The sequence below is a fragment of the Pongo pygmaeus genome, chromosome 7 (genome assembly GCF_028885625.2).
Source record: "Pongo pygmaeus isolate AG05252 chromosome 7, NHGRI_mPonPyg2-v2.0_pri, whole genome shotgun sequence".
In the NCBI taxonomy this organism is placed as follows: domain Eukaryota; kingdom Metazoa; phylum Chordata; class Mammalia; order Primates; family Hominidae; genus Pongo; species Pongo pygmaeus.
In genome coordinates, this window is record NC_072380.2 from 157,956,833 (window position 1) to 157,984,332 (window position 27,500).

The 27,500-nt window shown below is 46.2% G+C and overlaps 1 protein-coding gene across 2 annotated transcripts; it reads right to left on the reverse strand.

Moving 5' to 3' along the window:
* Positions 1 to 7,253: 7,253 nt before the first annotated feature.
* Positions 7,254 to 27,252, reverse strand: ZNF16 (zinc finger protein 16). 2 transcript variants are annotated; one of them, XM_054499442.2, is made up of 4 exons: positions 27,169 to 27,252; positions 24,257 to 24,325; positions 22,674 to 22,878; positions 7,254 to 9,459 (listed from the first exon to the last, which is right to left on the reverse strand). In XM_054499442.2, the coding sequence occupies exons 3-4, from the start codon at positions 22,867 to 22,869 to the stop codon at positions 7,607 to 7,609; spliced, it is 2,049 nt and encodes a 682-aa protein (XP_054355417.1). In that variant the 5' UTR covers positions 22,870 to 22,878; positions 24,257 to 24,325; positions 27,169 to 27,252; the 3' UTR covers positions 7,254 to 7,606. The 2 variants fall into 2 exon arrangements, with proteins under 2 accessions (XP_054355417.1, XP_054355416.1); XM_054499441.2 differs by lacking the exon at positions 24,257 to 24,325.
* Between the last annotated feature and the right edge of the window lie 248 nt (positions 27,253 to 27,500).

A 27,500-nucleotide genomic window follows, 5' to 3' on the forward strand; every position in this document is an offset into this window, starting at 1 on the left:
AGACCTTTGTTCATGTGTTTATCTGCTGACCTTCTCTCCACTATTATCCTATGACCCTGCCATATCCCCCTCTCTGAGAAACACCCAAGAATGATCAATAAATACTTAATCAAAAAAAAAAAATATGCAGGACCTGAAGGCGTATCTCAAAGGGAAAACTTAACATTTCATAATGTTCAAGTTGTTATCTGTACAGCAGTTCAAGGGAACTATAATCTAGGGTCTATGTGATTCTAGGACATCAGTACCAAACGACTATGTGGAAGCATGTCAGGGAGTAGCTGACCTAATGATGAATGCTGAATGTGCTGCAAGCTTTGTTTATTTTCATTTCCCCCCCTCTTCTTCCCTGATTAATTTGATAAAATTTATAGGGGCAGTTTCAAGCCCTTTTACAAATACCATTCTGAGACATAGGGCAATGAGTGCATGGCAGGGGCCACATGGCCGCTGCTGGGAGAAAGGGAAGGACCTTTTATGGTGGAAGATTCGGGGGTCAGTACTCAGACTGCCAGTCCCAGCAGACAGAATAAGTGTCTCTTCTCTCCACCCTCCCCTCCTTCTTTTTCATTTCTCTTCTCCTCTCTCCAATTTCTCTGTTTCACAATCGTGAAAGCCCAGTATTTGGTAAGTAATTAGATATTAAGTACTTATCTAAATAATTAAGGATCTTTTGAGAAAAATAATTAGCCTACTAAGATTTTTATTTTAAAAAAGAAAGGCCAGGCACTCATGCCTGCAATCCCAGCACTTTGGGAGGGTGAGGTGGGCAGATCACGAGGTCAGGAGATCGAGACCATCCTGCCTAACACAGTGAAACCCCGTCTCTACTAAAAATACAAAAAATTAGCCAGGCATCGTGACAGGTGCCTGTAGCCTCAGCTTCTTGGGAGGCTGAGGCAGGAGAATGGCGTGAACCCGGGAGGCAGAGCTTGCAGTGAGCTGAGATCGCGCCCAGAACCCTCCAGGATCTCCCCATCTCACAGAGTAAAAACCAAAGTTTGTCATGGCCACAGACCTTCATGACACACCCCGGCATCTCTCTCCTTTGCTCACTCTACTTCTAGCCATGCTGCCCTGAAACACTCCAGGTCTCAGGCCTGGTGTCCCATTAACTATTCTCTCTGCCTGATACATGAATATCCTTTTATTTTCATTTGACACTTTCTCACATGCTTTGCATCACTGCTCAAATGTCATCTCAGTGAGACCTTCCCTGATTGTCCCCATTTAAAACCAAACTGCTCCTGGACCCCACATGGACCCCAATCCCTTCCTGCTTTAGTGTTGCTTTCCAGCAATCATCACCATTAGGTCATTTTCTCTTCCCACTGGCACATAAACTCCACAAGGCAGACACTTATGCCTCTCTTGTTCCTGTTGTATCCTTGCACCTTGGCGCCTCATGCCTGGCAGATAGAAAGCATTCAACAAGTATTTACTGGAACAATGAGTAATCAAATCCAGGCTAGAAAGGGAGAAACATGAGGCCAGAGAAGAGCCTGACTGAGGAGGCACATGTCAGCAGACTGGCCAGCATGATGTTGAAAGACTGGGCAGGCGAGTTAGGAGGGTAACAGGGCCATGCTGCTGTTGAAATTCTGGGTGTTGCCTTGGGAAAGGGCGCTGTGGTGGAGGTGATGGTGAGACCTGGGGTGGGGTGTGTGGGCAGCCAACACCTTGTGGGTGGAGTGCTGGCCTCTGAGGTGAGCACAGGCTCAAGCCTGTGGGACCGACCTTCCCATCTTCATGTCCACACTTCCACACTTTCTTCTCTCTTCAAATTTCTCACAACCTCTCCCTCCCCCTTTGCAACTGAGGACTTTGTCTCCTGAATCCTTGAGACCATCCCATCAAACCTACAAACTGACTACATTTGCCCCATTTTTCTTCTTTCTTCTTGGAAAAGCAGGAGGTGTTTGTCTATCCAAGACAAACTCCTCAACCTCTAGGGGATCATCGTTCCTTCTCCCTTCCTCTCAGCTCCACCAGCCCCTACCACCTTTGCTCTCCTTGACTGTGCAGACCTTTCAGTCACCTTCACATGCCACCCAGCCTCTGTCCCTCTGTTACATTGAGATGGGCCCTGGCAGGACCACCAGCCATTTCCCTGAAGCCAAGTCTCAACTCCCTCCTCCTTAGCATTTGATGAGATGGTTCCTGTCCTGGTCACCTCTGTCTCTTCCCTTCCAGTGCCTTTGTTGCTTCTCTTCCTCCACCAGAATGTTCAAAGCTGGGGAATCTTAGACCTTTGTCCCGAGTTCTCTTTCTAATGATCTTCCCAGAGTAACTCATGCTTTCCCAAAGATGCATATCTCATTCAAGAAAAATGCTAATAACTCCCAAATTTACATCTCTATCTCAAATCTGTCTTTAAGCTCCAGATTAATAGTTAACTGAGATCTCAACTTCTCTTGTATCTCTCAGACACCTCAAGTTTAACATGCCCAAAAGAGAAATCTTGATTTCCACCCACTGGCACTGGCCTGCAGGCCAAGACCCACACCCTGCCATCCTAGAGAGGTGACTGAACTGGGTTACCTGCCTGAGGCTGGCCCTGTCAGACTTTCTCCTAGAGGCCATGAACTGAGGACACAGCAACTTTCACAGATTGGTTCTGTCCCTAGACATGTGAGGACAAGTAAGCCGGGGAGCAGACTGTGGGGCAGCCATTTCCTTGCCACATCTACTTCCTGTTCCCCATGACAAAAAATGCCCTTCTAACTTATGCTAGTCGAGTGGATGTCTTTATTTGCTACCAAACAAACATTAAGACACCTGCTACTTACATGTGTCTTTTTCTGGGTGAACTCTGAGATAATTTGGACTAGCTCCCAAATGCTTCCTATTTGGATTTTGACTGGGGATGCACTGAATTCACAGATCAATTTAGGAAAAATTTTCATCTTCATGATATTGAGTCCATGAGCAAAGAAGATAGACTTCAGTATTTATTCATGTTGCTCTTTTCCTAACGTCCCTCTGAAGAATTTTATGGTTTAAAAAGGGAGATCACTTACCTATAAAAAAAGGAAATCAACAAGGATGAGGGAAACCACTAATAAGGAACACAACAAAAACAAATACAACTAATTGTTACATGTGAATAACACAGCCACCATGAAAGAGAAAAAAACCAAGACAAAACCAAGATGCAAGTATCTTTTGTATGCAGTATTTTGACTATATAGCCTCAAATCAAAGTGCAAAATCCAGTAGACAGATATTGGACCATCAATAGTTGTTGTTACACAGTGGTTATGGATTAGCAATTCAAAAACTACTTTTAGTATATTCCAAGATTGAGAAAATCTATTGTGTAAATATACTGAGGGTAATAAGGACCATATTTTCATTTTAAAAAAAGGGGGTGTTGGGGGCTACAAGTATGGAGAAAGGGAAGGTTAGATTGAACCCTGTGGTACTGGACTGGAATTGGTGGCACTGGAATAAATTCATGGTTTTAAATACATTGATGGCTATGGAAATTGATACAAGATGGTGTGTTTACATAGATACACACACATTTATTTCCTAGCTCTCTGCTGAGAGGGCCCAGAAGCAGTGACACCCTCATGACAGTGAGCACAGCTAACACCCAGATCTTGTTTTCTAAAAACTATTCTCCACAGAAAGGCACCAGGCTTCTGGGAAAAGAACTTATTCCACAGGTGGGCCTTTACTGTGGGGAAGCCTGGCAGTCACAGTCTTAACCAAGTGATAAAGATCACATCACCTGAAGGGACCACAAAACCCATCATGGACCTCCTGATATGACACACAAGGACACATCTCTTCCATGGTTCCTGGCAAAATCATCAGGAAACACTGGACAAACCCAAGATGAAGTACACTCTACAGAATAACTGCCTTATGCTCTTCAAAGATGGCAATATTTATCTTTGAAAAACAAGAGACTGGCCGGGCATGGTGGCTCATGCCTGTAATCCCAGCAATTTGGGAGGCTGCGGTGGGAGGATCATTTGAGGTCAAGAGTTCGAGACCAGCCTGGACAACTTGGTGAAACCCCATCTCTACTGAAAATCACACACACACACACACACACACAAAATTAGCCGGTCATGGTGGCATGCGCCTGTAGTCCCAGCTACTTGGGAGACTGAGGCATGAGAATTGCTTGAACCTGAGAGGTGGAGGTTGCAGTGAGCCGAGATCACACCACTGCACTCCAGCCTGGGCAACAGAGCAAGACTGTGTCTCAAAAAAAGAAAAAAGAGACTAAAGAAGTACTCCAGATGGAAGGACATGACAACTACATATGGGTGATCTCAGACCGGATCCTCAGCCAGGAATTTTTTTTAAAATTTCTATAGCTTGGGTGCAGTGGCTCATGCCTGTAATCCCAGCATTTTCAGAGGCCAAGGCAGGTGGATCACCTGAGGTTGGGTGTTTGAGACCAGCCTAACCAACATGGAGAAACCCTGTCTCTACTAAAAAAAGTACACATTAGCTGGATGTGGTGGCGCATGCCTGTAATCCCAGCTACTTGGGAGGCTGAGACAGAAGAATCACTTGAACTCGGGAGGCAGAGGTTGCAGTGAGCCAAAATCACGCCATTGCACTCCAGCCTGGGCAACAAGAGTAAAACTCCATCTCAAGAAAAAAAAAAAAAAATTTCTATAAAGGGCATTACCAGGACAACTGGCAAAACATTAATACAGTTTATAGATTATAGCATGTCACCAACACTCACTTTCTGGCCAGGCACAATACTTCATGTCTATAATCCCAGCACTTTAACAAGGTTTATAGATTAGAGCATGTCACCAACACTCACTTTCTGGCCAGGCACAATAGCTCATGTCTATAATCCCAGCACTTTAACAAGGTTTATAGATTAGAGCATGTCACCAACACTCACTTTCTGGCCAGGCACAATGGCTCATGTCTATAATCCCAGCACTTTGGTTGGATCACTTGAGGCCAGGAGTTCAAGACCAGCCTGCGCAACATAGGAAGACCCCATCTTTACAAAAAACAAAAGTAACCTCCCAGGGGTGGTGGCACACACCTGTGGTCCCAGCTACTCAGGAGGCTGAGGTGGCAGAATTGCTTGAGCCGAGGAGGTTGAGGCTGCAGTGTGCTGTGATTGCACCACTGCATTCCAGCCAGGGTGAGCAAGATCCTGCCTCAAAAAACCCAATTCATTTTCCAACGAATACTATGGTCATGAAAGAGAACATCCTTGTTCTTAGGAAGCACATGCTGATGTATTTAGGGGTAAGGTACATCACATCTACAACTTAGTCTCAGGGCAAAAGTGTATCTATAGCGAGAGAGAAGAAGATGATATGGCAAATGTGGCAAAATGCTAACTGGGGAATTTGAGTGAAGATATTTGGGTGTTCTTTGTGGTACTCCTAATACTTTTAAGTGAAGATATTTGGGTGTTCTTTATGGTACTCATAATACTTTTGTGTGGGAAATTATTTCACAATTTAAAAACTACAAAAACGTAGCTTATAGTGGACATATATCATTTATGACTATTCAAAATCTCATAAAACCTCATGTTTTAGAAGCTCTCTGCAGCCTTTCCAACACAGAAGCCACCATCTACACTTCCTGGCCTCCCTTGCTGCTAGTGGAGAACAAGAATTGGTTCGAGTGTTCAGATCCGTCTGCACAAGACTTAAAGCAGAGTTAAATAGGAAAATTGGACTTCTGCATGTTCACCTAGGTCACAGCAGAGCCATGGGATTCCTAAGTAGTCAGCAGTTCCCTTGGTGGAGGAGCTCCATGGGATGATTCTGGATTCTTTCCTGGAAGCTCGGACTCCAGTCTATTTCATCAGCTCTTAGTGTTTCTGTGAGATACTAATTTTCAGTTAATGTTAGTAATGCCTAGCAGAGATTGCCAAGGACTAGGTACAGTTTAAAATACTTTACATGGCCAGGCATGGTGGCTCATGCCTGTAATCCCAGTACTTTGTGAGGCCAAGGCAGGTGGATCACGAGGTCAAGAGATTGAGACCAGCCTGGCCAACATGGTGAAATCCTGTCTCTACTAAAAATGCAAAAAGTAGCTGGGTGTGGTGGTGGTCACCTGTAGTCCCAGCTACTTGGGAGGCTGAGGCAGGAGAATCGCTTGAACCCGGGAGGTAGAGGTTGCAGTGAGCTGAGATCGCACCATTGCACTCCAGCCTGGGTGACATAGTGAAACTCCATCTCAAAAAAAAAAAAAAAAAAAGAAATAAAACACTTACACTTACCATTTTATTCAATCTTCACAAAACTCTTAACTGCAGTAAGAACTCAGGTCAACACTTAGGTCTTGCATCTCTCCAGAGGACGTACTCTGTGTTGGGGAGTGGTAAGGAGGATGGATGCTCTGTGGCTGTGGGAACTCTGCAGCAATCATCCACCTGCACACAGCCAACCACTCCACAGTACAGAATAGTCCCTTGGTCACAAAACGCACTTCAACTCCTGCAAGAACTCTTGAGTCCCAAGAGGCAACTTAGGTCACAGGGAGCATCCTAAGGCAGGGTCAGCAAACTTTCCTATCAAGGACCAGAAGTAAATACTTTGGCTTTGTGCACCATATGGAATCTATCACAACTGCTAGATTCTGTGGTGCAAAAGCTGCCACAGCTATCTGTAAACAAATGGGCATAGCTGTGTTCCAACAAAACTTTTATCTAAAACAGGTCATGGCTAGGTTTTCCATGAAACTGTGTCCTGACAGCCCCAGACCTGCTAGCCAGCAGGGAGGGGCCTCTCAGCATCCGGGCTTTCTCCTTGCTCAGGGAACAGGAGTACAGCTCTGAGAACTAAGGATGGGGGTGAGTGAGCTGGGCCCTCAAGGCAGGGCACTTACTAGGTGGAAAAAACAGCCTGGAAGCTCATGGGCATGAATTTGAGGTGCATGGAGACAGCTTCCTCTGTGGCCCAGAAACTACAAGCTGGAACAGCCATGTGGAACTGTGCAGCAGCCCAGAACAGGATATGGGGGCCTAAGTCACAGCAGACAAGTGAGAGGAGAAAGCTGACCTCAGATTGCAGATCTGTATAAAGAAAAGTAGGGTGGCGGGGGAGCCTTGGGTTCAAGTTTTGGAACAGGAGGGACAAAGAAGGGCAGGGAATTGGTGGTGATGAGTAGGTGCCACTTCTGAGGAAGATGACAGAGCAACTGGACCTGAAAAACTCTCAACTTACCCAAAATATCAATTACAGCCAGTGACAAAGAATTCACCCCACACAACTCATTACCAATCAAAAAAACTACTATGGTTATCTCAAACCAAATGTCACTTTACTTTTTTGGTAACTTTTGATTACAATAAAAAACTATTTATGAATATGCAGCCTCCATAATCTTCTCCCTTGTAACAAACATGCAGTCCGTTCGCAAGCTGTAAAAACAAGCCCAAACCCAAGACATCACAAGAGGCAAGAGTAGTGGCAGTGAGAAGGGAGCCTGTAAAGGATGTTTCAAAGGAGGGTCCCAGGCTATGTGGCCACTGGATGTAGGCAGTGAGCTGAGTCCAGGCTTTCGGTCTGGGAAGTGGCAGAGGCTGAGACAACAGCCAAAGAGGAGTTGGAGAGGAAACTATGCTCAGTTTCACTCCTGCCAGCCCAACAGGCTATTCCCTGGTGTGAATCAACTGGTGTTTGATCAACTTTGATCGCTGGCTGAAGGCTTTCCCACAAGCAGCACAGTCGTAGGGCTTCACCCCAGTGTGAATCCTCTGGTGCTGGATGAGGACGGAACGCTGACTGAAGGCTTTCCCACACTCACTGCATTTGTAGGGGCGCTCACCAGTGTGGATTATCTGATGCTGAATGAGGTGTGAGCTCTGGCTGAAGCCCTTACCACATTCAATACAGGTGTAGGGTTTTTCCCCAGTATGAACTTTCTGGTGGTGAATGAGATTTGAGCTTCGGTTGAAGGCTTTACCACACTGGTTACATTCATGGGGCTTCAGCCCATTATGAATCCTCTGATGCTGAATGAGGGTTGAGCTCTGGCTGAAGGTTTTTCCACATTCAGTACATTCATAGGGCTTCTCTCCAGTGTGGACTCGCTGGTGAAGGATGAGGTTGGAGCTGCGACCAAAGGTCTTCCCACACTCATGGCACGCATAGGGCTTGTCGCCTGTGTGCACGCCCTGGTGCTGAATGAGGGCTGAGCTGTGGCTGAAGGCCTTCCCACAGACACTGCATCTGTATGGCTTCTCTCCCGTGTGGATGATCTGGTGCTTTCGGAGCACTGAGCTATAACTAAATGCTTTTCCACATACATTACACACGTGAGGCTTTTCTCCAGTGTGAATTCTCCGATGCTGAATAAGGCTGGAGCTCTGACTAAATGCTTTCTCACAGTCGCTGCACTTATAGGGTTTCTCTCCAGTGTGAACCCTGTGGTGCTTAATGAGGTTGGAGACCCGACTGAAGGGCTTGCCACAATCATTACACTCATAAGGCTTCTCTCCAGTGTGGACCCTCTGGTGCTTCCTCAGGTGTGCACTCTGGCTGAAGGCTTTCCCACACTCACCACACTCAAAAGGCTTCTCTCCTGTGTGAGTCCTGTGGTGTTTGATGAGGTTTGAGCTTCGCCTGAAGGCCTTCCCACACTCACTGCACACATACGGCTTCTCCCCAGAATGGATTCTTTGATGTTGGATGAGGTTTGAGCTCCGCCTAAAAGCCTTCCCACATTCATTGCATTCATAGGGCTTCTCACTCATGTGAGACTTTTGGTGCTTTTTAAGGCTCGAGTTCTGGCTGAAGGCTTTTCCACATTCATTACACATATAAGGCCTCTCACTGCTGTGGTGACTCTGATGCCTAGAAAAGTCTGAGTGCCCTCGGAAGGCTTTCCCACATTCGCTGCACTGGTAGGCTTTCTCACTCATGTGAGATCGATGACGGTTTTTAAGAACTGAGTTCTGGCTGAAGGTTTTCCCACAATCATCACACATAAAGGAAGCCTCCCCAGTGCGGACTATTTGACGCTGAATAAGGTCAGGATTTCCTTGGAAGGTTTTCCCACACTCATTACATATGAGTGGACTATCAGCTGTGGGAACCCCCTCAAGACCAGTTAGGTCCATGCTGTGCTGGAAACTCTGGCCCCCCATATCATACAGATGTGGTCTCTCTTCTGTAGGGATTTCCTGACATGCCATCAGGTTTGGGCTCAGACTGAAGTGACTGTCGAAACCATTACAGTCCAGATCTTTCTCCTCTAAGGGGCCCATAAGGAGCCCCATGGCAGCTGGTGTGAAGTCCCCCTCTTGGGAGAGGGATTGTGGCAGCCTCCTGCCTTCAGGAACTCCCCAGTCTCTTTCTGATACATCATCACACAGATCTCCAAGCTCGGGTACCTGGGAAACATCACCAGCATAGTTTTCTGATATTTCTGCCTGTGATTCCAAATCTTCATGAATGTCTTCCTTGTGAAGAAACTCCTTGTCTTCAGTCCTGGTGTCACAATCTGAAACAATAAATAGAATATCACTTGGAAGGCAGTGCTGCAGCAGGAGCAGGAACACAGACAGTCACAGTTGCACCCACTAACTGTGGAGGAGGCAAGAGGAGCAGGGGACCCTCTGGGGTGGCAGTCCAGATCAGAGGGCATCAGGGAGGGGTGGGAGGAGTGCTGGGCAACTAGGCTGCATGGGGCTGCAGATGAGTGAGAGCTCTTGATGACCACTGACCCACCCTCCCTGGGACTCCACATCTCAGCAAACATTACTGCAGTCTGCCTTCTGGCTCAGGCCAAAATCCTGGGTGTCCCTTGACTCCCCTCTTCCTTGACACCCACACCAAATCACTGGCAAGTCCTGTCAGCTCTACCTCAGAGTGCAGCCCAAATCCAGGTGCTTCTCACCTCTCCCACCTGTACCAGAAAAACGTCTCACACCACTCCTTACACTGTTACATATTTCACCCTTTTTCTCTCCACACTGCCAGGTGTGAGCCTTACCAGCCTATCTCCAGTTCTCTTAGTGCATGCTAATGGCACTGAGCTTGGTCTTAGGAGTCACCAGTGTGGAGAGAGACCCCGTTGTACACAGAGAAGAAACCCAGCTGGCTCTCAGGGCCTGGCAAGTTGAGTTGCATGGAGGCATCATTCAACCACTCCTGTGCAGCAGGGACCTGTGTGGAACATCAGATTCCATCCTGTTCAACAGAGGACCCTTTAGAGACTGCTGTGTCCTGTCAAAGCCACCTGTACCTCCAAAAAACTGCAATTCTGACTGGTGTTTGCTGATGACTTCTGGCCTAGTAACAATGTGCATCATCTTTCTGCAGACAGAAATGCACACAAAGCTCCGTGTCTGCCAGAAAAGGCTTCAGCATCTCCCTCTCCCCTTTCATACCTGCAGAACAAAGAAACCCTCATGTCTCTGTGTCCCTTACTCAAATGAAGATGTCGAGAGTCTTTCATTCAAACTGACATCCCAGGCCACACTGCCACCTGGATGCTGAGCAGCCTTCCTGGCCCCCAACCTCCCCTCCTGCCCACAGCCTGGTGACATCAGACCTAGCACCATCACACACTCAAAACCTCCTCTCAGTGCCTCCTGGGCCTGTGTAGCCCAGGCCCTCCTAGACCCCACCTCTACCTCTGCTCCTGCTATACTCTGAGCAGGACAGATGTGTCCACCTTTGGGTCTGCCTTGCCCAGAGCACTCTCCACATGGCCCTTATGCTACCCGCTTCCCTTGCACAGGCGTCGCTGGGAGCCTTTCCCTGATCATAAATGCCAGCACCCCACCTACTTTCGTTGCCCCCACCCTGGCTGTCACCCACAGCCTGGATCACTCCCTGACACAGGACTGCATCCCCCAAAGTGGAAGACCTCTGGTCTAGCTGTAGTTGGTAGTGCTGAGTGGGTGTGAAGGATGCCCCTCCAATGCCCCTCCCACCTTGCGGCGTCCACCCTGCTCCCTCCCTGCCTCTCCCTGTCTGGGACTTTCAGGATCTGCCATAACAGCATTCCATTTCCACCTCCAGTTTGGAATTGTCTGTTCTCAAGGAGCTGTGGTGTGAATGCAGATCCAAACTGGCCCAGCCCTCACCATGACCCTCCTGGGACTTGCCACTCTACCCACTGCACCCACGTGTCTCTTGGTGACACTTCATGTCAGGTCACTTGACACCTGTGGTGCAGACACATCGTGCTGTGCCACTTTCAGCCAGAACACCCTCTTGCAGCTCCCTGTTTCCTGGAGTCTGGGATCAGGCCTCTCCTCTCCCACAGAGCTGCCATACGTGCCAGCACACAGATGTGGGTGCCTTTCTTTACCACCCTGCTGCCCTTTGGCAGGCCTGCTGTTATACACTCCACATGGGCTGCAGGGGCTTCCCCAATGTCCCCCATGAGCTTCAGCTCTCCATGTCCGAAGCCCCAGCCCTGGCTCCAGGGGGTGTCTGGGAAATGTGGCATCTACATGCTGCTGGGCTCCCAGGAGCAATGAGGAATGGGGGCTGCTGGGACAGGTGAGGTCTGGACAGAAGTCTTCAGCCCTGACAGGGATGTCCTGGGACTTGCCGTCCCCCATCCTCCACCCCTGCCAAGACCCTGACTTGGGAGACCCTTGCTGTCTTCTGGCTGTGTGGAGAAGTGACCCAAGGAAGGATGTAGAAGGCTGTGGCAACAACACAGACAGGAATCAGGAAGGTACTTCTGTGAAGGGTCAGAGAGGAGCTGTGTTAGGTGTTACAGCTGTATGATCTCTGTCATATGGTCTTTGTTGTTTTTAAAACCCTTAAAAACACCTCAAAACCATTCTTAGCTTGCAGGACATAAAAACCAGCCCACTAGCTGGATTTGGTGGCCTCTGGCTGAGATGAGATGTCACTGGTGTGGACGAGGAGATGGCGACCATGAGGAACGGGTTGTCTAGCCCGAGCCACTGTTTAGATAGATCGAAGTCTTTTATTGAGACAGGAACTAAAGGTGAATTCTGTAGGTGAGAATGGTGAGAGATCACTTTTTGGACTGACTAAATTCAATGTAATTCTTCTCTGTAATATAAGAACTGTGGGGAAAAAATGAGTTCCTCTATAGAAAGGAAATATAAAATGAAAAATTTTATTTTCCTTTAAGAAATTTTTTTTTTTGGGAGACAGAGTTTGGCTCTTATAGCCCAGGCTCGAGTGCAATGGTGCCATCTCAGCTCAACACAACCTCTGCCTCCTGGGTTCAAGTGATTCTCCTGCCTCAGCCTCCCGAGTAGCTGGGATTACAGGGACGTGCCACCATGCCCTGCTAAATTTTCTTGTATTTTTGGTAGAGACAGGGTTTCTCCATGTTGGTCAGGCTGCTCTCGAATTCCTGACCTCAGGTGATCCACCTGCCTCAGCCTCCCAGACTGCTGGGATTACAGGTGTGAGCCACCACACTTGGCCAAAGAAAATCTTTTTAAAAATTCAGTAAAATTTGGGCTTAAAGGTGAAGAAAAAGATTTGAAAGCAAATACAGTTGCTTGCACTGTACTCTGACACCCAATTGGAAAAAAGGACAAGGGCTCTGAACCTTTCCAGAACAAAACACACCTTTTGTGAAGAGGAAACATCTTTATGATTAAAGACTTTTATGATGAGTGACCTACAGGTTTGTGGAACAGCTTGGATAATTACCCAAGTCATAAACCATGCCTGTGTGAATGCTGCGTGTGGCTGTGATGCATCAGTGGTTGCACCACGACCTCCCTCAGTGCCCCAGCTGGGCTGTGTGTTGAACAAACCCCAGAGGCACCTCACACTCAGATGGGGCACTCCTTACTTCTTCATCTCCTGCAGCAAGTTGTTTTCATTTGATTTAAAAATTTACTGAGGTGAAATTAACATAACATAAAATCATTCTAAAATGAGCAGTGGCATTTAGTACATCTATAATGTTATGCGACCACCACCTCTATTTTCAAAACATTCCCATCATTCCAAAGTAAAACCTCTTACCCATTAAGCAGTTTATCCCCATCTTCCTCTCCCTCCAGGCCCTGGCAACCACTAATCTGTATTCTGTGTCTATGAATTTACCTATTCTGGATATTTCATACAAAAGGAATTATATAGTATGTGACCTTTTGTGTCTGGCTTCTTTTCCTTGGCATGTCTCAGAGGTTCATCTGCGTGTAGCAGGTACCGTGCTTCCTTTTCATGGCTAAATTATATTCATTTGTATGTAGACACCACAATTAATCATTCATCCATTGACAGACATCTGGGCTGTTTGTACCTTCTGGCTACCATGAATACTACTGCTGTGAACATGATATGTATGTACTTGTTTGAGTATGTGTCTTCAATTCTTTTGAGTATATATCTAGGAGTAGTACTATGTTCAAACTTCTGAGGACTCACCAAATTATTTTTCAGAGTAGTTGTGCCATTTTACATTCTGGCCAGCGATGTATGAGGATACCAGTTTCTCCACATCCTCTTTTATCTTTTGGTTTTTTGATTATAGACATCCTAAAGAATGTGAAATAGTAATCTCATTATGGTTTTGATCTGCATTTCTCTAATGACTAATGATGTTAAGCATCTTTTCTTTTGCTTGTTAGCCATTCATATGTTTTCTTTGGAGAAATGTTTATTCAAGTTCTTTGCCCTTTATTTATTTATTTATGAGACAGAGTCTTGCTCTGTCACCCAGGCTGGAGTGCAGTGGCATGATCTCAGCTCACTGCAACCTCTGCCTCCCGAGTAGCTGGGATTACAGGTGCATGCCACCACTCCGGGCTAAGTTTTGTATTTTTAATAGAGACAGGGTTTCACCACATTGGCCAGGATGGTCTTGAACTCCTGACCTCAAGTGATCCACCTGCCTCGACCTCCCAAAGTGCTGGGATTGCAGGTGTGAGCCACCGTGCCCAGCCTTTGCCCATTTTTAAATTGGGTTGCTTGTGTTTTGTTGATGAGAAGTAAGACTTCTTTATATATTCTACATAATACACCCTTATCAAAAATATGATTTGCAGATTTCTCCCCATTCTGCAGGATGCTTTTTTCACTTTTTGTCTTTTTTTTTTTTTTTTTGAGACAGAATCTTGCTCTGTCACCCAGGCTGGAGTACACTGGTGTGATCTTGGCTCACTGCAACCTCTGCCTCCTGGGTTCAAGCAAAAGCCTCCAGAGTAGCTGGAACTATGGGCACATGCCACCATGCCCAGGTAATTTTTGTATTTTTAGTAGAGAAGGGGTTTTGCCATATTGGCCAGGCTGGTCTCAAACTCCTGACATCAGGTGATCTGCCTGCCTTGGCCTCCCAAAATGCTGGGATAACAGGCTGAGCCACCACATCTGGCTTCTTTTCACTTTCTTGATAATATATTTTGATAGTCAAGTTTTAAATTTTGATGAAGTCCAATTTATTTATTTTTTTCTTTTGTTGCTCATGCTTTGGTGCCATATCTAGGAATCCATTGCCAAATCCAAGATTGGGAAGATTTACCCCTACACTTTCTTCTAAGAATTTTAGAGTTGTTAGCTCTTATATTTAGGTTGTTGATCTATTTGGAGTTAATTTTTGCATATGGCATAAGGTAGGGGTTCAACTTCGCTCATTTTTTGGGACAGGGTCTTGCTTTGCTGTTCAAGCTGGAGTGCAGTGGTGATCACAGCTGACTGTAGCCTTGAGCTGTTGGACTCAAGTGATCCTCCTGCCTCAGCACCCCTGGAGTAGGCACCAACACTCCTGGCTATTTTTTTTTTTTGTATTTTTTTGTAGAGACAGAGTCTTGCTATGTTGCCCACGCTGGTCTCAAACTCCTGGCCTCAAGCGATCCTGTCACCTTGGACTCCCAAAGTGCTGGGATTACAGGCATGAGCCACCACATCTGGCCCCAACTTCATTCTTTTACGTTTAGATATCTACTTGTCCCAGCATCATTTGCAGAAGGGCTATCTTTTCTCATTGATTGAAAGGACTTGGTACCCTTGTTGAAAATCCCCCTGCCACATATGTATGGGTTTATTTCTGGACTCTCAATTTGATTCCACTAGTCTGTACATCTTTGTGCCAGTACCACATTGTTTTGATTACTGCAGCTTTGTAGCAAGTTTTGAAAGTGGAAAGTCTAAGTCCTCTGACTTTGTTATTTTTCATGATTGTTTTGGCTACCCAGGGCTCTTTGTAACTTCATATGAATTTGAGGATCATCTTTTGTTTCTGCAAAAAAAGGCCATTGTAATTTTGATAGGAATTGCATTGAATCTGTAGAACACTCTAGGTAGTTTTGACAATTAATATTGTCTTCCAATTCATGAACACATGATGCCTTCTATTTATTTGTGATTTCTTTAATTCCTTTCCACAATATTTTGCAGTTTTCAGTGAATAAGTCTTAAATCTCCTTGGTCAAATTTAGTCCTAGGTTTTAATTTTTCCTATTGATGCTATTGTATATGGAATTCCTTCCTTAATTTCCTTTTCACACTGTTCATGGCTGGTATACAGAAACAACTGATTTTGTGTGTTGATCAGTTGCTGCAACTTTGCTGAATTTGTTTATTAGCTCTAGTAGCTTTTTTGTGGATTCTCTGGGATTTCATATATACGGAGTCATATCTTATGGAAAAAGAATTTTACTTCATTTCCCAACTGGTTGTCTTTTATTTCTTTTTCTTGACTAACTGCTCTGATTAGAACTTGCAATACAAGGCTGCAGAGTGGCATGTTTGTCTTGTTCCCGACCTTAGGGGAAAAGTTTTGTTCTTCACTACTGCGTATGATGTCAGCTTGAGGGTTTTCACAAATGTCCTTTATCATGTTCAGGACGTCCCCTTCTATTACAAGTTTTATGAATTTTTTTTTTAACTGTGAAAGTGTTAGATTTTGTCAAATGTTTTATTTGCATAAATTGAGATGATCATAGTTTTTCTCCTTCGTTCTATTAATATGATGAATTACAACACTAGGTTTTCTTATGTTGAACCACCCTTCTATTAATGTGATGAATTACAGCACTAGGTTTTCTTACATTGAACCACCCTTATATCCTGGGTTAAATCCCACTTGGTCATATGCTATTGGATTCAGTTTTCTATTTCTTTGTTGGGAGTTTATATCTCTAGCCATAAAGGATATTGGTTTGTAATTTTCTTTTCTTGTCTTCAAGCCATATCTTCATCTGGCTTTGGAATCAGTGTAATGTTGACCTTATAGAATTAGGAAGTGTTCTCTCCTCCTTTGGAAGAGTTTGAGAAGGTTTGGTATCAATTCATTAAATTCACCTTTAAATCCATCGTGGGCCAGGCGTGGTTGCTCAGTCTGTAATCCTAGCACTCTGGGAGGCCGAAGCGGGTGTATTGCCTGAGCTTAGGAGTTTGAGACCAGCCTGGGGAACATGGTCTCTACTAAAAATACAAAAAATTAGCTGGGCATAGTGGCACATGCCGTAGTCCCAGCTACTCAGGAGGCTGAGACAGGAGAATTGCTTGAACCCAGGAGGCAGAGGTCACAGTGAACTGAGATCGTGCCACTGCACTCCAGCCTGAGGAACAGAGTGAGACTCCATCCCCCCCCCCCAAAAAAAAAAAAAGCCACTGTGGTCCTGGACTTTATTTTATTGAGAGTTTTTATTACTAACTCAATCTCTGTTAGAGGTCTGTTCTGATTTTCTACCTATGCTTGAGTCAGTTTTAGGAATTTGTGTGTTTCTATTGATTCATCCCTTTCATCTGGGTTATCTAATTTGTTAGTGTATAATTAGTCACAATATTCTCTTTTTATTTTGGTAAGGTCACTAGTAATGTCCCCACTTCCACTTCTGATTTTAGTTATTTGTGTCTTTTTATTTAATCAATCTAAGTAAAGGTTTATCAACTTTATCTTTTCACAAAAGCAACATTTGATTTTGTTGATTCCATTTTCTACTCTGTTTCATTTAACACTGTTCTAATCCTTCTTTTTTCTTCCTGCTGCTAGCTTTGGATTTTATTTGCTCTTCTTTTATAGTCCTTTAAAAGATTTATACTTTTAAATCTGACTTATATCTTTCTTTCCTTTTTTTTTTTTTTTGAGACAGGGTCTCACTCCCATTGCTCAGGCTGGAATGCAGTGGCATGATCTCAGCTCACTGCAGCCTCAACTTCCTAAGCTTAGGTGATCCTCCTACCTCAGCCTCCCAAGTAACTAGGACTACAGGCACAAGCAAACACGCCCAGCTAATTTTCTGTATTCTTAGTAGAGATGGGGTCTCAACCATGTTGCCCAGGCTGGTCTTGAACTCCTGGGCTTAAGTGATCCACCCACCTCAGCCTCCCAATCACACCTGGCCTCTCTCTTCCTTGTTAACAAAGGTGTTTACTGCTGTAAATTTCCCTTTTGACATTGCCTTCACTGCATCCCATAAGTTTTGGTATGTTGTATTGTCATTCATTTGTCTGCAGGTATTGTCTAACTGTCTGATTTCATCTTTGATCCATTGGTTGTTTTATTTCTATACATTTGTAAACTTTCCAGTTTCCCCACCATTGCTGGTCAGAGAAGGTACTTTGTGTAATTTCAATCTTTTTAAATTTATTGAGACTTGTTTTGTGGTCTAACATATGGTTTGTGTTACATGTACACTTGAGAAGAATGTATATCTTCTTTTCTGAATGCAGTATTTTATATACTTCTGTCTTAGCCCATTTGGGCTACTGTAACAAGGTACATTAGACTGGGTAATTTATAAACAACAGAAATTTATTGCTCACAGTTCTGGAGGCTGGGAAGTTCAAGATCAAGGTGCCAGTGGATTCACTGCCTGATGAGAGCTGGTTCCTCCTAGGTATTGCCTTCTATGTGTATTCACATGGTAGAAGGGCAAGAAAAGAAGCTAACAAGCTCCCTCAGGCCTCTTATAAGGGGATAATCCCATTCACAGGGCTCTGCTCTCATGACCCAGTCACCTCCCAAAGTCCCCACCTCTTAATAACGTCACACTGCAGATTAGATTTCAAGATATGAATGCAGAGGGGAGGGGTTGGGGGAGGGGCACATTTAGACCACAGCGAAGTCCATTAGGTCTAGTTGGTTTATAGCACTATTCAAATCCCCTATTTCCTTAATGATCTTCTGTCTAGATGTTCTATCCATTTTTCAAAGTGGAGTACTGAAGTTTCTATTACTATAGAGCTATTTCTCCCTTCCAATCTCTCTATGTCTGTTTCAGATAGTTTGGAGATTTTTTTCTGATGTGCATCTGCTTATAATTGCCGTATCTTCTTGATGACTCTGCCCTTTTATAAATATATACTGTCCTTATTTGTCATCTATTTTGTCTAATATTGGTATAGTCACCCCAACTCTCTTTCGGTTATTCTCTGCATGGAATATTTTTCCACCTTTCACTTTAAACTTATTGTGTCTTTGAATCTAAAGCCTCTTGTGGCATATAGTTGGACCATGGTTTCTTACACATTCTGTCAATATTTGCCTTTTGACTGGAGACTTCACATGTAATTACTGAAAAGGAAGGACTTCTGCCATTTTATTTATTTTTGATATATCTTTTACCTTTTTGTTCCTCAGTTCCTCTACTGCTGTATTCTTATGTATTGCCTTTTTTGTAGTGTACCATTTTAATTCTTGCCTTACTTCTTGTGTCCATTTTTTTTTTTTTTTTGAGAGAGTCTAATTTTTTGTATTTTTAGTAGAGATGGGGTTTCACTGTGTTAGCCAGGATGGTCTCAATCTCCTGACCTTGTGATCTGCCCACCTCAGCCCCCCAAAGTGCTGGGATTACAGGTGTGAGCCACCGTGCCTGGCCTCTTGTGTCCATTTTTAAGATTTTTTTTTTTTTTTGAGACAGAGTCTCACTCTGTCACCCAGGCTGGAGTGCAGTGGCGCAATCTCAGCTTACTGCAAGCTCCACCTCCCAGGTTCACGCCATTCTGCTGCCTCAGCCTCCCGAGTAGCTGGGACTACCAGTGCCTACCACCATGCCTGGCTAATTTTTTTGTATTTTTAGTAGAGACGGGGTTTCACTGTGTTAGCCAGGATGGTCTTGATCTCCTGATCTCGTGATCTGCCCGCCTCGGCCTCTCAAAGTGCTGGGATTACAGGCATGAGCCACCATGCCCGGCCCATTTTTAAGATTTTTTTTTGAGGTGGAGTTTTGCTCTGTCACTCAGGCTGGAGTGAGTGGCACAATCTCATGCCTCTGCCTGAGTTCAACTTCTGCCTCCTGGGTTCAAGCAATTCTCCTGCTTCAGCCTCCTGAGTAGCTGGGATTACAGGTGCCCACCACCATGCCCAGATAATTTTTGTATTTTTAGTAGAGAGGGTTCCGGCATGTTGGCCAGGCTGGTCTCGAACTCCTGACCTCAGGTGATCTGCCTGCCTTGGCCTCCCAAAGTGCTGCTATTACAAGTATGAGCCACTGCATCAAGCCCTTTTTTAAGATATTTTCTTAGTGATTACCATGATGATTGCAATGAACGTTCTAACATCCTAAAACAACTTATACCAGTTTAGTCTCAGTAACATACAAAATCTCTGCTTCTCTACAGATGTTACTCCCCTTATGTTGTTGTCATCACAGATTACATCTTTATACATAGTGGGGTAAAAAACATAGACTTATAATGCAGACCTTTTATGCATTTGTCCTTTAGATCATTTAGGAAATATGTAATGGCAAAAACCACAATTAATTTTGCACCAACCTAATACAAAGTGTACTTAGAAACCAAAATACAGGGATACTAACTTTTATATTTACCTATGTAGTTACTTTTACTGGAGGTCTTTATTTTTGTATGGCTTTGAGTCCCTGTCTAGTGTTCTTTCATTTCAACCTTTAGGACTCCCTTTAAAAGCATTTCTTGTGGGGCAGTCTATTTGTAACAAGCTTCCTCAGCATTTATCTATCTGGATATGTTTTAATTTCTCCTTCATTTTGAAGAATAATTTTGCCAGATAACAGAATTCTTAGTTAACAGGTTTCTTTCCTCCTCTTAGCAGTTTAACTAAGCTGTCCCACTGCCTTCTGACCTCCATGGGTTCTGATGAAAAACTGGTTAGAAATCTTACCCAGAACCCCTTGTTCAGGGATAGGTCTCCTCTCTTGCTGCTTTCAAGATTCCTTGTATTTCAACAATTTGATTAGAAAGAGGCCTGGTGTGGATCTCTTTAAATAGAACTCTACTCAGTTTGTTGAACTGCTTGCATGTGTACACGTCTTTCATCACATTTGGGATACTCTCACCCATTATTTCTTCAAATATTTTTTCCATCCCCTTCTCTAGTCTTTTCCTTCTTGAACATCCCTACTATGCATGTTGGTCTACTTGATGGTGTCTCATGGTCCATTAAGTTCACTTTTCTTTTTTCTTTTTTTTGAGACAGAGTCTCACTCCATCACCCAGGCTGGAGTACAGGGGCATGACTTCGGCTTAATGCAACCTCCGCCTCCCAGGTTCAAGCGATTCTCCTGCCTCAGCCTCCAGAGTAGCTGGGACTACAGGCATGCACCACCACGCCTAGCTGATTTTTGCATTTTTATTAGAGACAGGGTTTCACCATGTTGGCCAAGATGCTCTCGATCTCCTGACCTCAAGTAATCTGCTTGCCTCGGCCTCCCACAGTGCTGGGATGACAGGCATGAGCCACCATGCCCAGCCATTAAGTTCACTTTTCTTAGATCTTTTTTCTCCTCAGACTGAATGATTTCAATTGTCTTATCTTCAAGTTTGCCGATTTTTCTGCCTGCTCAAATCTACTGCTGAAACCCTCTAGCAAAATTTCCACTTCATTTTTTAGTTCCAGACTTTCTATGTTTCTTTTACAATTTATATTTCTTATTGATATTTTTATTTTGTTCACACATCATTTTCCTGGTTCTTTTAGTTCTCTATGGTTTTTTTTTCTTTTTTTCTTTTTTTTTTTTCTTGAGACAGAGTCCCACTCTGTCACCTACGCTGGAGTGCAGTGGTGTGATCTCGGCTCACTGCAAGCTCCGCCTTCCGGGTTCATGCCATTCTCCTGCCTCAGTCTTCAGAGTAGCTGGGACTACAGGTGCCTGCCACCATGCCCAGCTAATTTTTTGTATTTTTAGTAGAGATGGGGTTTCACCGTGTTAGCCAGGATGGTCTCGATCTCCTGACCTCGTGATCCGCCCGCCTCGGCCTCCCAACGTGCTGGGATGACAGGCATGAGCCACCGTGGTGCCGGGTTACAGGCATGAGCCACCACACCCAGCCTAGTTCTCTATGGTTTCTTTCACCTCTCTGAGCATATTTGAGGCAGATGATTTAAAGTTTTTGTCTACTTAAGTCCAATGTCTGTGCTTTCTCCAGGACACTTTCTGTCAGTTTACTTTTTTCCTCTGAGTGGGACATATTTTTTTGCTTTGTTATATGCTTCATGATTTTTGCTTTGTTAAAAACTGCACAACTGAATATTAAAATGTGGTATCCCCCTCCCAGGCTTTGCTGTTTTTGATTGTTGAAGACTAGAGTCGCATGTTCATTTAGTGACTTTTCCAAACTATTTTTGGAAAGATGATTCTTTGTCGAGTACAGTCACTGAAGTCTTTTTCTTTAGTTTGTGTTCAACTAGTGTTTTGATGAGATTTTATCAAGAGAAAAACAAAAACAAAACACTTCTCCCAGTCTTTGTGGATTGACTTTGTGTTGGGGGTACTTTTTAAACACTGTTTACAACTCTTTCTGAGTTGACTGCCTTCAATGAGCCTAGAGATGAGACAGAGTTCTTGAGAAAGCTTATGGTCTTAACAGGTCTTTTCTGAGCACACATCCAGTCCTGGGCATGCATGTGACTTCCTGGATTCCCCAAAATATATAGGTGCTTTTTTTTCCCCAAATTTATTTATTTTTTTCTGAGACAGAGCCTCACTCCAATTGCCCAGGCTAGAGTGCAGTGGCATGATCTTAGCTCACTGCAACCCCTGCCTATGAGGTTCAAGCAATTCCTGAGCTTCAGCCTCCCAAGTAGCTGGGATTACAGGTATGTGCCACCACACCTGGCTAATTTTTGTACTTTTAGTAGAGACAGGGTTTTACCATGTTGGCCATGCTTGTCTTGAACTCCTGGCCTCAAGCAATCCACCCACCTTGGCCTCCCAAAGTGCTGGGATTACAGGCAAGAGTCATCACACCCAACCTTTCTTAATTTTTTAGTAGAGATAGGGTCCTGCCATGTTATACTGGCTGGTCCTGAACTCCTGGCCTCATACAATCCTTCTGCCTTGGCCTCTCAAAGTGCTCAGATTATAGGTATAAGCCACCACACCCAGTCCAAGGGTGCTTTTGAATGCCTTTATTTCCCCACAAGAAACTCCTCAGCTTTTCTTCCTAGGCTTTAGATGGCCAACTGTATGGGTAACCACAGTACAAAGGCCTGGACCAGAGTAGAGTCCTGAGGGGAGAGGGCTGCCACCAGCTTGGTTGTTGAATTGGGAAGGGGTCAAGAGTATAGGGCAAGTCAAAGGACGCTGGTGGCCTTCATGTCATACCTCTTTGTGTCAAGTGGGGAAATCACAGTTCTGCTCAAGGTGCCAGGGGCCAGGCCAGGTCAACTTCCTTGCTGACATCCAGCCTTGGCTCCTTGAGTCAGAGTACCCCCCTCACCCTCCCCACCTGTGATGACACAGAACACAGATGCCTCCTAGGGGTAAGCACAGGGTTCCATGGACATCACTTCCCCAGAATAAGGGCACCAGCGGAGAACTGTTCTTAAAGTACCTGGCTGCTGATAGTGAGGGCAGACGGCTTCCAGCTCAGTATCACTACAGCAGGGGGTACCACAGGCTGCAGATCCAGGGTGGGTCACAGCAGGAGCATCATTCACATGGGCCTGGGCTGCAGGGGTCCAAGGGGATGGTCCTGGAGCTGAGAGTTCCATCTCTGCCTCCTCACGGCGAGTTCTGAGGCTGGGCATGACTAGGACCTGAAGACCGGCAAGAACACAGGTGAGTATACAGACAGGCTAGCTTTAGGGATTCATCCTCCCATCAGGCCAGGGTCTCTTCCTCCACCCCTGCAGCCCAAGACCTGAAGAGGGCCTGGTGCTGCCAGGTCTCAGGGGCTGTTCCCTGATCTTGGATCCAAAAAGAGGGAGTCAGCCATGGAGACACAGACTCAAAAGCCAGGGCCACAGGTACAAAGGGGCAAGATCCTGACCCTAAGGCAAAGTGGGGTCACGGTGTCCAGACCTGCCATGATAGGAGGGCAGCCCCCACAGGGTCTGTATCCTGCTGTGGGGCCTGTGTACTGCTGTGGGGCCTGTGTCCTGCTGTTGGGCCTGTGTCCTGCTGTGGGCCTGTGTCCTGCTGTTGGGCCTGTGTCCTGCTGTTGGGCCTGTGTCCTGCTATTGGGCCTGTATCCTGCTTTGGGCCTGTGTCCTGCTATTGGGCCTGTATCCTGCTGTTGGGCCTGTGTCCTGCTTTGGGCCTGTGTCCTGCTTTGGGCCTGTACCCTGCTGTGGGCTGTATCCTGCTGTGGGCCTGTATTCTGCTGTGGGCTATACCCTGCTGTGGGCCTGTGTCCTGCTGTGGGGCCTGTGTCCTACTGTGGGGCCTGTACCCTGCTGTGGGCCTGTATCCTTCTGTGGGCCTTTGTCCTGCTGTGGGGCCTGTGTCCTGCTGTGGGCCTGTACCCTGCTGTGGGCCTGTATCCTGCTGTGGGCCTTTGTCCTGCTGTGGGGCCTGTGTCCTGCTGTGGGCCTGTACCCTGCTGTGGGCCGTAGCCTGCTGTGGGCCTGTATCCTGCTGTGACCACTCTTCTCACTCCTTGTTGCTGACATTCACAATGCTCTGAAGCTGGGCATGCCAGACCCACCTAGAGTGGGAGAACAGCAGCTCCAAAGGGTGAGCAGCCAGGGGCAGCCTGTGCTGCAGCCCCACATGTCATTGTTATGTGTCAATGCCTACCAATCCTAGTGGTCAGTTCTGTCTGAGTTGCACCATCCTGGCAGCATTCACAGCAGGTGTTCCTGTCTTTACTTGCACCAGCTACTCCCTCCTAGCCTCTCATCCCCCATTTCATGTTGGCACTCCAGTGTGCACTTCTGCACTGCCACCAACTTCCTTGGTGATTATGTCCAGGCTTAAGGCACCAACACCCTTGTTAAGACTCACAAACTTGGGCTCATCTCCAGTCCTAACTACTCCCTGTGAGCAGGAGAGAGGACACTCCCATGTGGAGGCATGATGGGCTCCTCACATGGACCATGTTACTGATTCCCCCTACCTCCTCACTGTGTAAATGCACCACACCCTGCCCGGGTGCCCACTGGGGGCACTGACATACCTCAGCCCTTCACTCACATTGTACTGACATTGACTCTTCTGTCCTTCACGAGCACCAGCTGAGAATGAGGGTGTGGTCAAGGGGATCTGCAAAGGGGATGTGAAAAAAGGTGGCAGAAGGATGGTGCAGGGAGTCAATTTGATGGTAGTTGTCACCCATAGGCTATGTGGGGAAGAAAGAAGGGCTGGGTGGTACTCCTGGACTCAGATCACCATCAAGGAGGAATGCACAACTAGTGGTCTGGGTGAAAAGGTCAGAGGAGAAGTGTAGGGAAAAGCTAGAGGGAGAAGGCAAGGAGATATGAACAGAGCTTACAAGGATGGTCACTATGGGCCAATGATAAGGGGCCTTGGCTGCCAGATGAAGGTGAAGCACTGGCCACATTTCTGTGTCAGGAGAGACAAAACTAATATCTCAAGATTAACTTGGCAGGGTGCTCAGAGGAATGGTGGGAGATGAGATTCAAAGCAGGTACAGCAGTAAGGTGCCTACCATGTGGCAGCAGAAATGGAGGAGACATGGGCGATGGGGGTGACAAGGCCCTCAGTGACTGCATCTGCCTGCCCTTACAGTGCAGATGCCCAGTTTCCTCGAGGGAAACCTCTCCCCATCCAAGGGGTGATGTAATAATCTGCAATATTTATTTAGTTCATTTTATTTAAAAATACTTTAAATTCTCATTGTTTCTGAATAGGGGCATAGTCACCTCAAAATTTAAAAGGTAAAAAGGATTTATGGTGAAAAATTCCCCAAACATCCACTCAGTTTCCCTTGTTTCTAGTGTACCATTCCAGATTAATCTAGGTTTACACAGCAAATATATAAACATACATTTGCCTTTTAATGATAAATTACACCCAACTATGCTATGGCTTCACACCTTATTTTTCTCACTTCATTATGTGTGGGATCTTGCTTACCAGGACACAGAATAAATGCCCCCTCCCCCCCAGGTCCATATCCTAATCCCTGGAACTTGTGCTTATGTTACACTACATACCAAAAGGGACTTTGCAGAGGGAATTAAAGTTATGGACATGAATTACCCTGGTGGACCCAATCTAATCAAATGAGCCCTTCAAAGCCTCAGAAGGATCTGAGGGCCATGTGGAAGGACCTCAGAGAGCTAAGGGCCACTCAGGCTGGCAGCCAGCACTTCTGAGGACCAACCCCAAGAAAAACAGATTTGGCCAACAGCCTGAACAAGCTTGGAAGTGGAGTCTCCTGACTAAAGGCTAAGCCCACTCTTTAGGAGTCACACAACTGGAAGAGCCAGCCACCACCCTCCCATAGCAAGCAGCCACAGGATGGGCCCTGGCCGATCCCTCAGCACCTTCCCCCTTGGGGGAGAACTGGACCAAACTCTCTTCCCTTCCTAGAGTACCTCCTCCACACGCAGAGTGACTCCACTACTGACTGGGCCTCCCAGGCAGGACATCTGAGGCTGAGTGAAACCTCCTTTCTCCCCCAGCTCTGCTCTGTGCATCTCTGACTTCTCATGGAACACCAGGAATCGCAAACCCACCCTGTCTCCCACGCGCCGGGAACCACCCCATCACACTGCTGCCCCACATAGGGAAAAGAAAGAAAGATCAGACTGTCACTGTGTCTATGTAGAAAGGGAAGACATAAGAAATTCCATTTTGACCTGTACCTTGAACAATTGCTTTGCTGAGATGCTGTTAATTTGTAACTTTGCCCCAGCCACTTTGCCCCAAATTTGAGCTCACAAAAACGTGTTGTATGGAATCAAGGTTTAAGGAATTTAGGACTGTGCAGGCTGTGCCTTGTTAACAAAATGTTTACAAGCAGATGCTTGGTAAAAGTCATCGCCGTTCTCTAGTCTCAATAAACCAGGGGCACAATGCTCCGCGATAAGCTGCAGACCTCTGCCTTGGAAAGCCGGGTATTGTCCAAGGATTCTCCCCATGTGATAGTCTGAAATATGGCCTCGTGGGATGAGAAAGACCTGACTGTCCCCCAGCCCGACACCCATAAAGGTTCTGTGTTGAGGTGGATTAGTAAAAGAGGAAGGCCTCTTGCAGTTGAGATAGAGGAATGCCACTGTCTCCTGCCTGCCCCTGGGAGCTGAATGTCTCAGTATAAAACCCGATTGTACATTTGTTCAATTCTGAGATAGGAGAAAAACCGCCCTATGGCAGGAGGTGAGACATGTTGGCAGCAATGCTGCCTTGTTATTCTTTACTCCACTGAGATGTTTGGGTGGAGAGAAATGTAAATCTGGCCTACGTGCACATCCAGGTATAGTACCTCCCCTTAAACTTAATTATGACAGATTCTTTTGCTCCCATGTTTTTTTGCTGACCTTCTCCCTATTATCACTCTGCTCTCCTACTGCACTCCTCTTGCTGAGATAATGAAAATAATAATCAATGAAAACTGAGGGAACTCAGAGACCCGTGCCAGTGCAGGTCCTTGGTGTGCTGAATACCAGTCTCTTGGGCCCACTGTTGTTTCTCTATATTTTGTCTCTGTGTCTTATTTCTCTTCTCAGTCTCTCATCCCACCTGATGAGATATCCCACAGGTGTGGAGGGGTAGGCCACCCCTTCACCCCGTCGCTCCGCCCAAGCTCCAATGGTGGCACTGACAGGCATGAATGCCACCAACCTGTGGGCAGAGTCCTGGCTCAGCCCCTCGCGGTGACCTTACCCCAGGCTCCCCCCGGAGACCCCCTCCCAGAGGCAGCCCCCAGAGGATCTGACCTCCAGCCCAGGCCAAGCTGCCCCCGCCCCGCCCCCCGCCCCCGGCGCTCCCACAACCCCCCGCGCGACTCCGCCCCCGCCCGGGGTCCCCCTCTGGCTGCCCGCCCTGTCTGAGCCCTGAGAGGCCCCTGGGATCCCCAACCACGGGGGGCATCGGGGACAACCGGACGCGGGGTCCGAGGCGTGGAGCTTCGCGGAACTAACCTCAACGGGTCGCGCTTGGAAGGGAAGCAGCACCACCGCACCAAGGCGTCTCAGCCAATGCCGGCTGACCCCCGGAAGTCCCGCCCCAAATTCCGGCCTGCCGCTGGTTCTGTCTGGGCCAGCGTAGCCTCTCTAGATGGTGGGAGGCCGGGGCGACTCTGTGGTTCAGCCCCAGATCTGGTCCCGCTAACCCTGAGGCCAGAGACCCTTCTGTTCCCCTTTTTTTCAGAATTGACCCCTGCACTGAACAAGGCGGCAACTGAAGAAAAGGGGACATTATTAGAAATGCAGAGTTAATGAGATATACTGTTGTAGTGGGAGATTTTAATACA

Coding starts and splice junctions, on each gene's coding strand:
- ZNF16 (XM_054499441.2), bottom strand. CDS start 22,869: ATGCCCAGCCTCAGAACTCGCCGTGAGGAGGCAGAGATGGAACTCTCA. Junction 9,460..22,673: donor CCCTCACTATCAGCAGCCAG/GTACTTTAAGAA, acceptor TTATTGTTTCAG/ATTGTGACACCAGGACTGAA.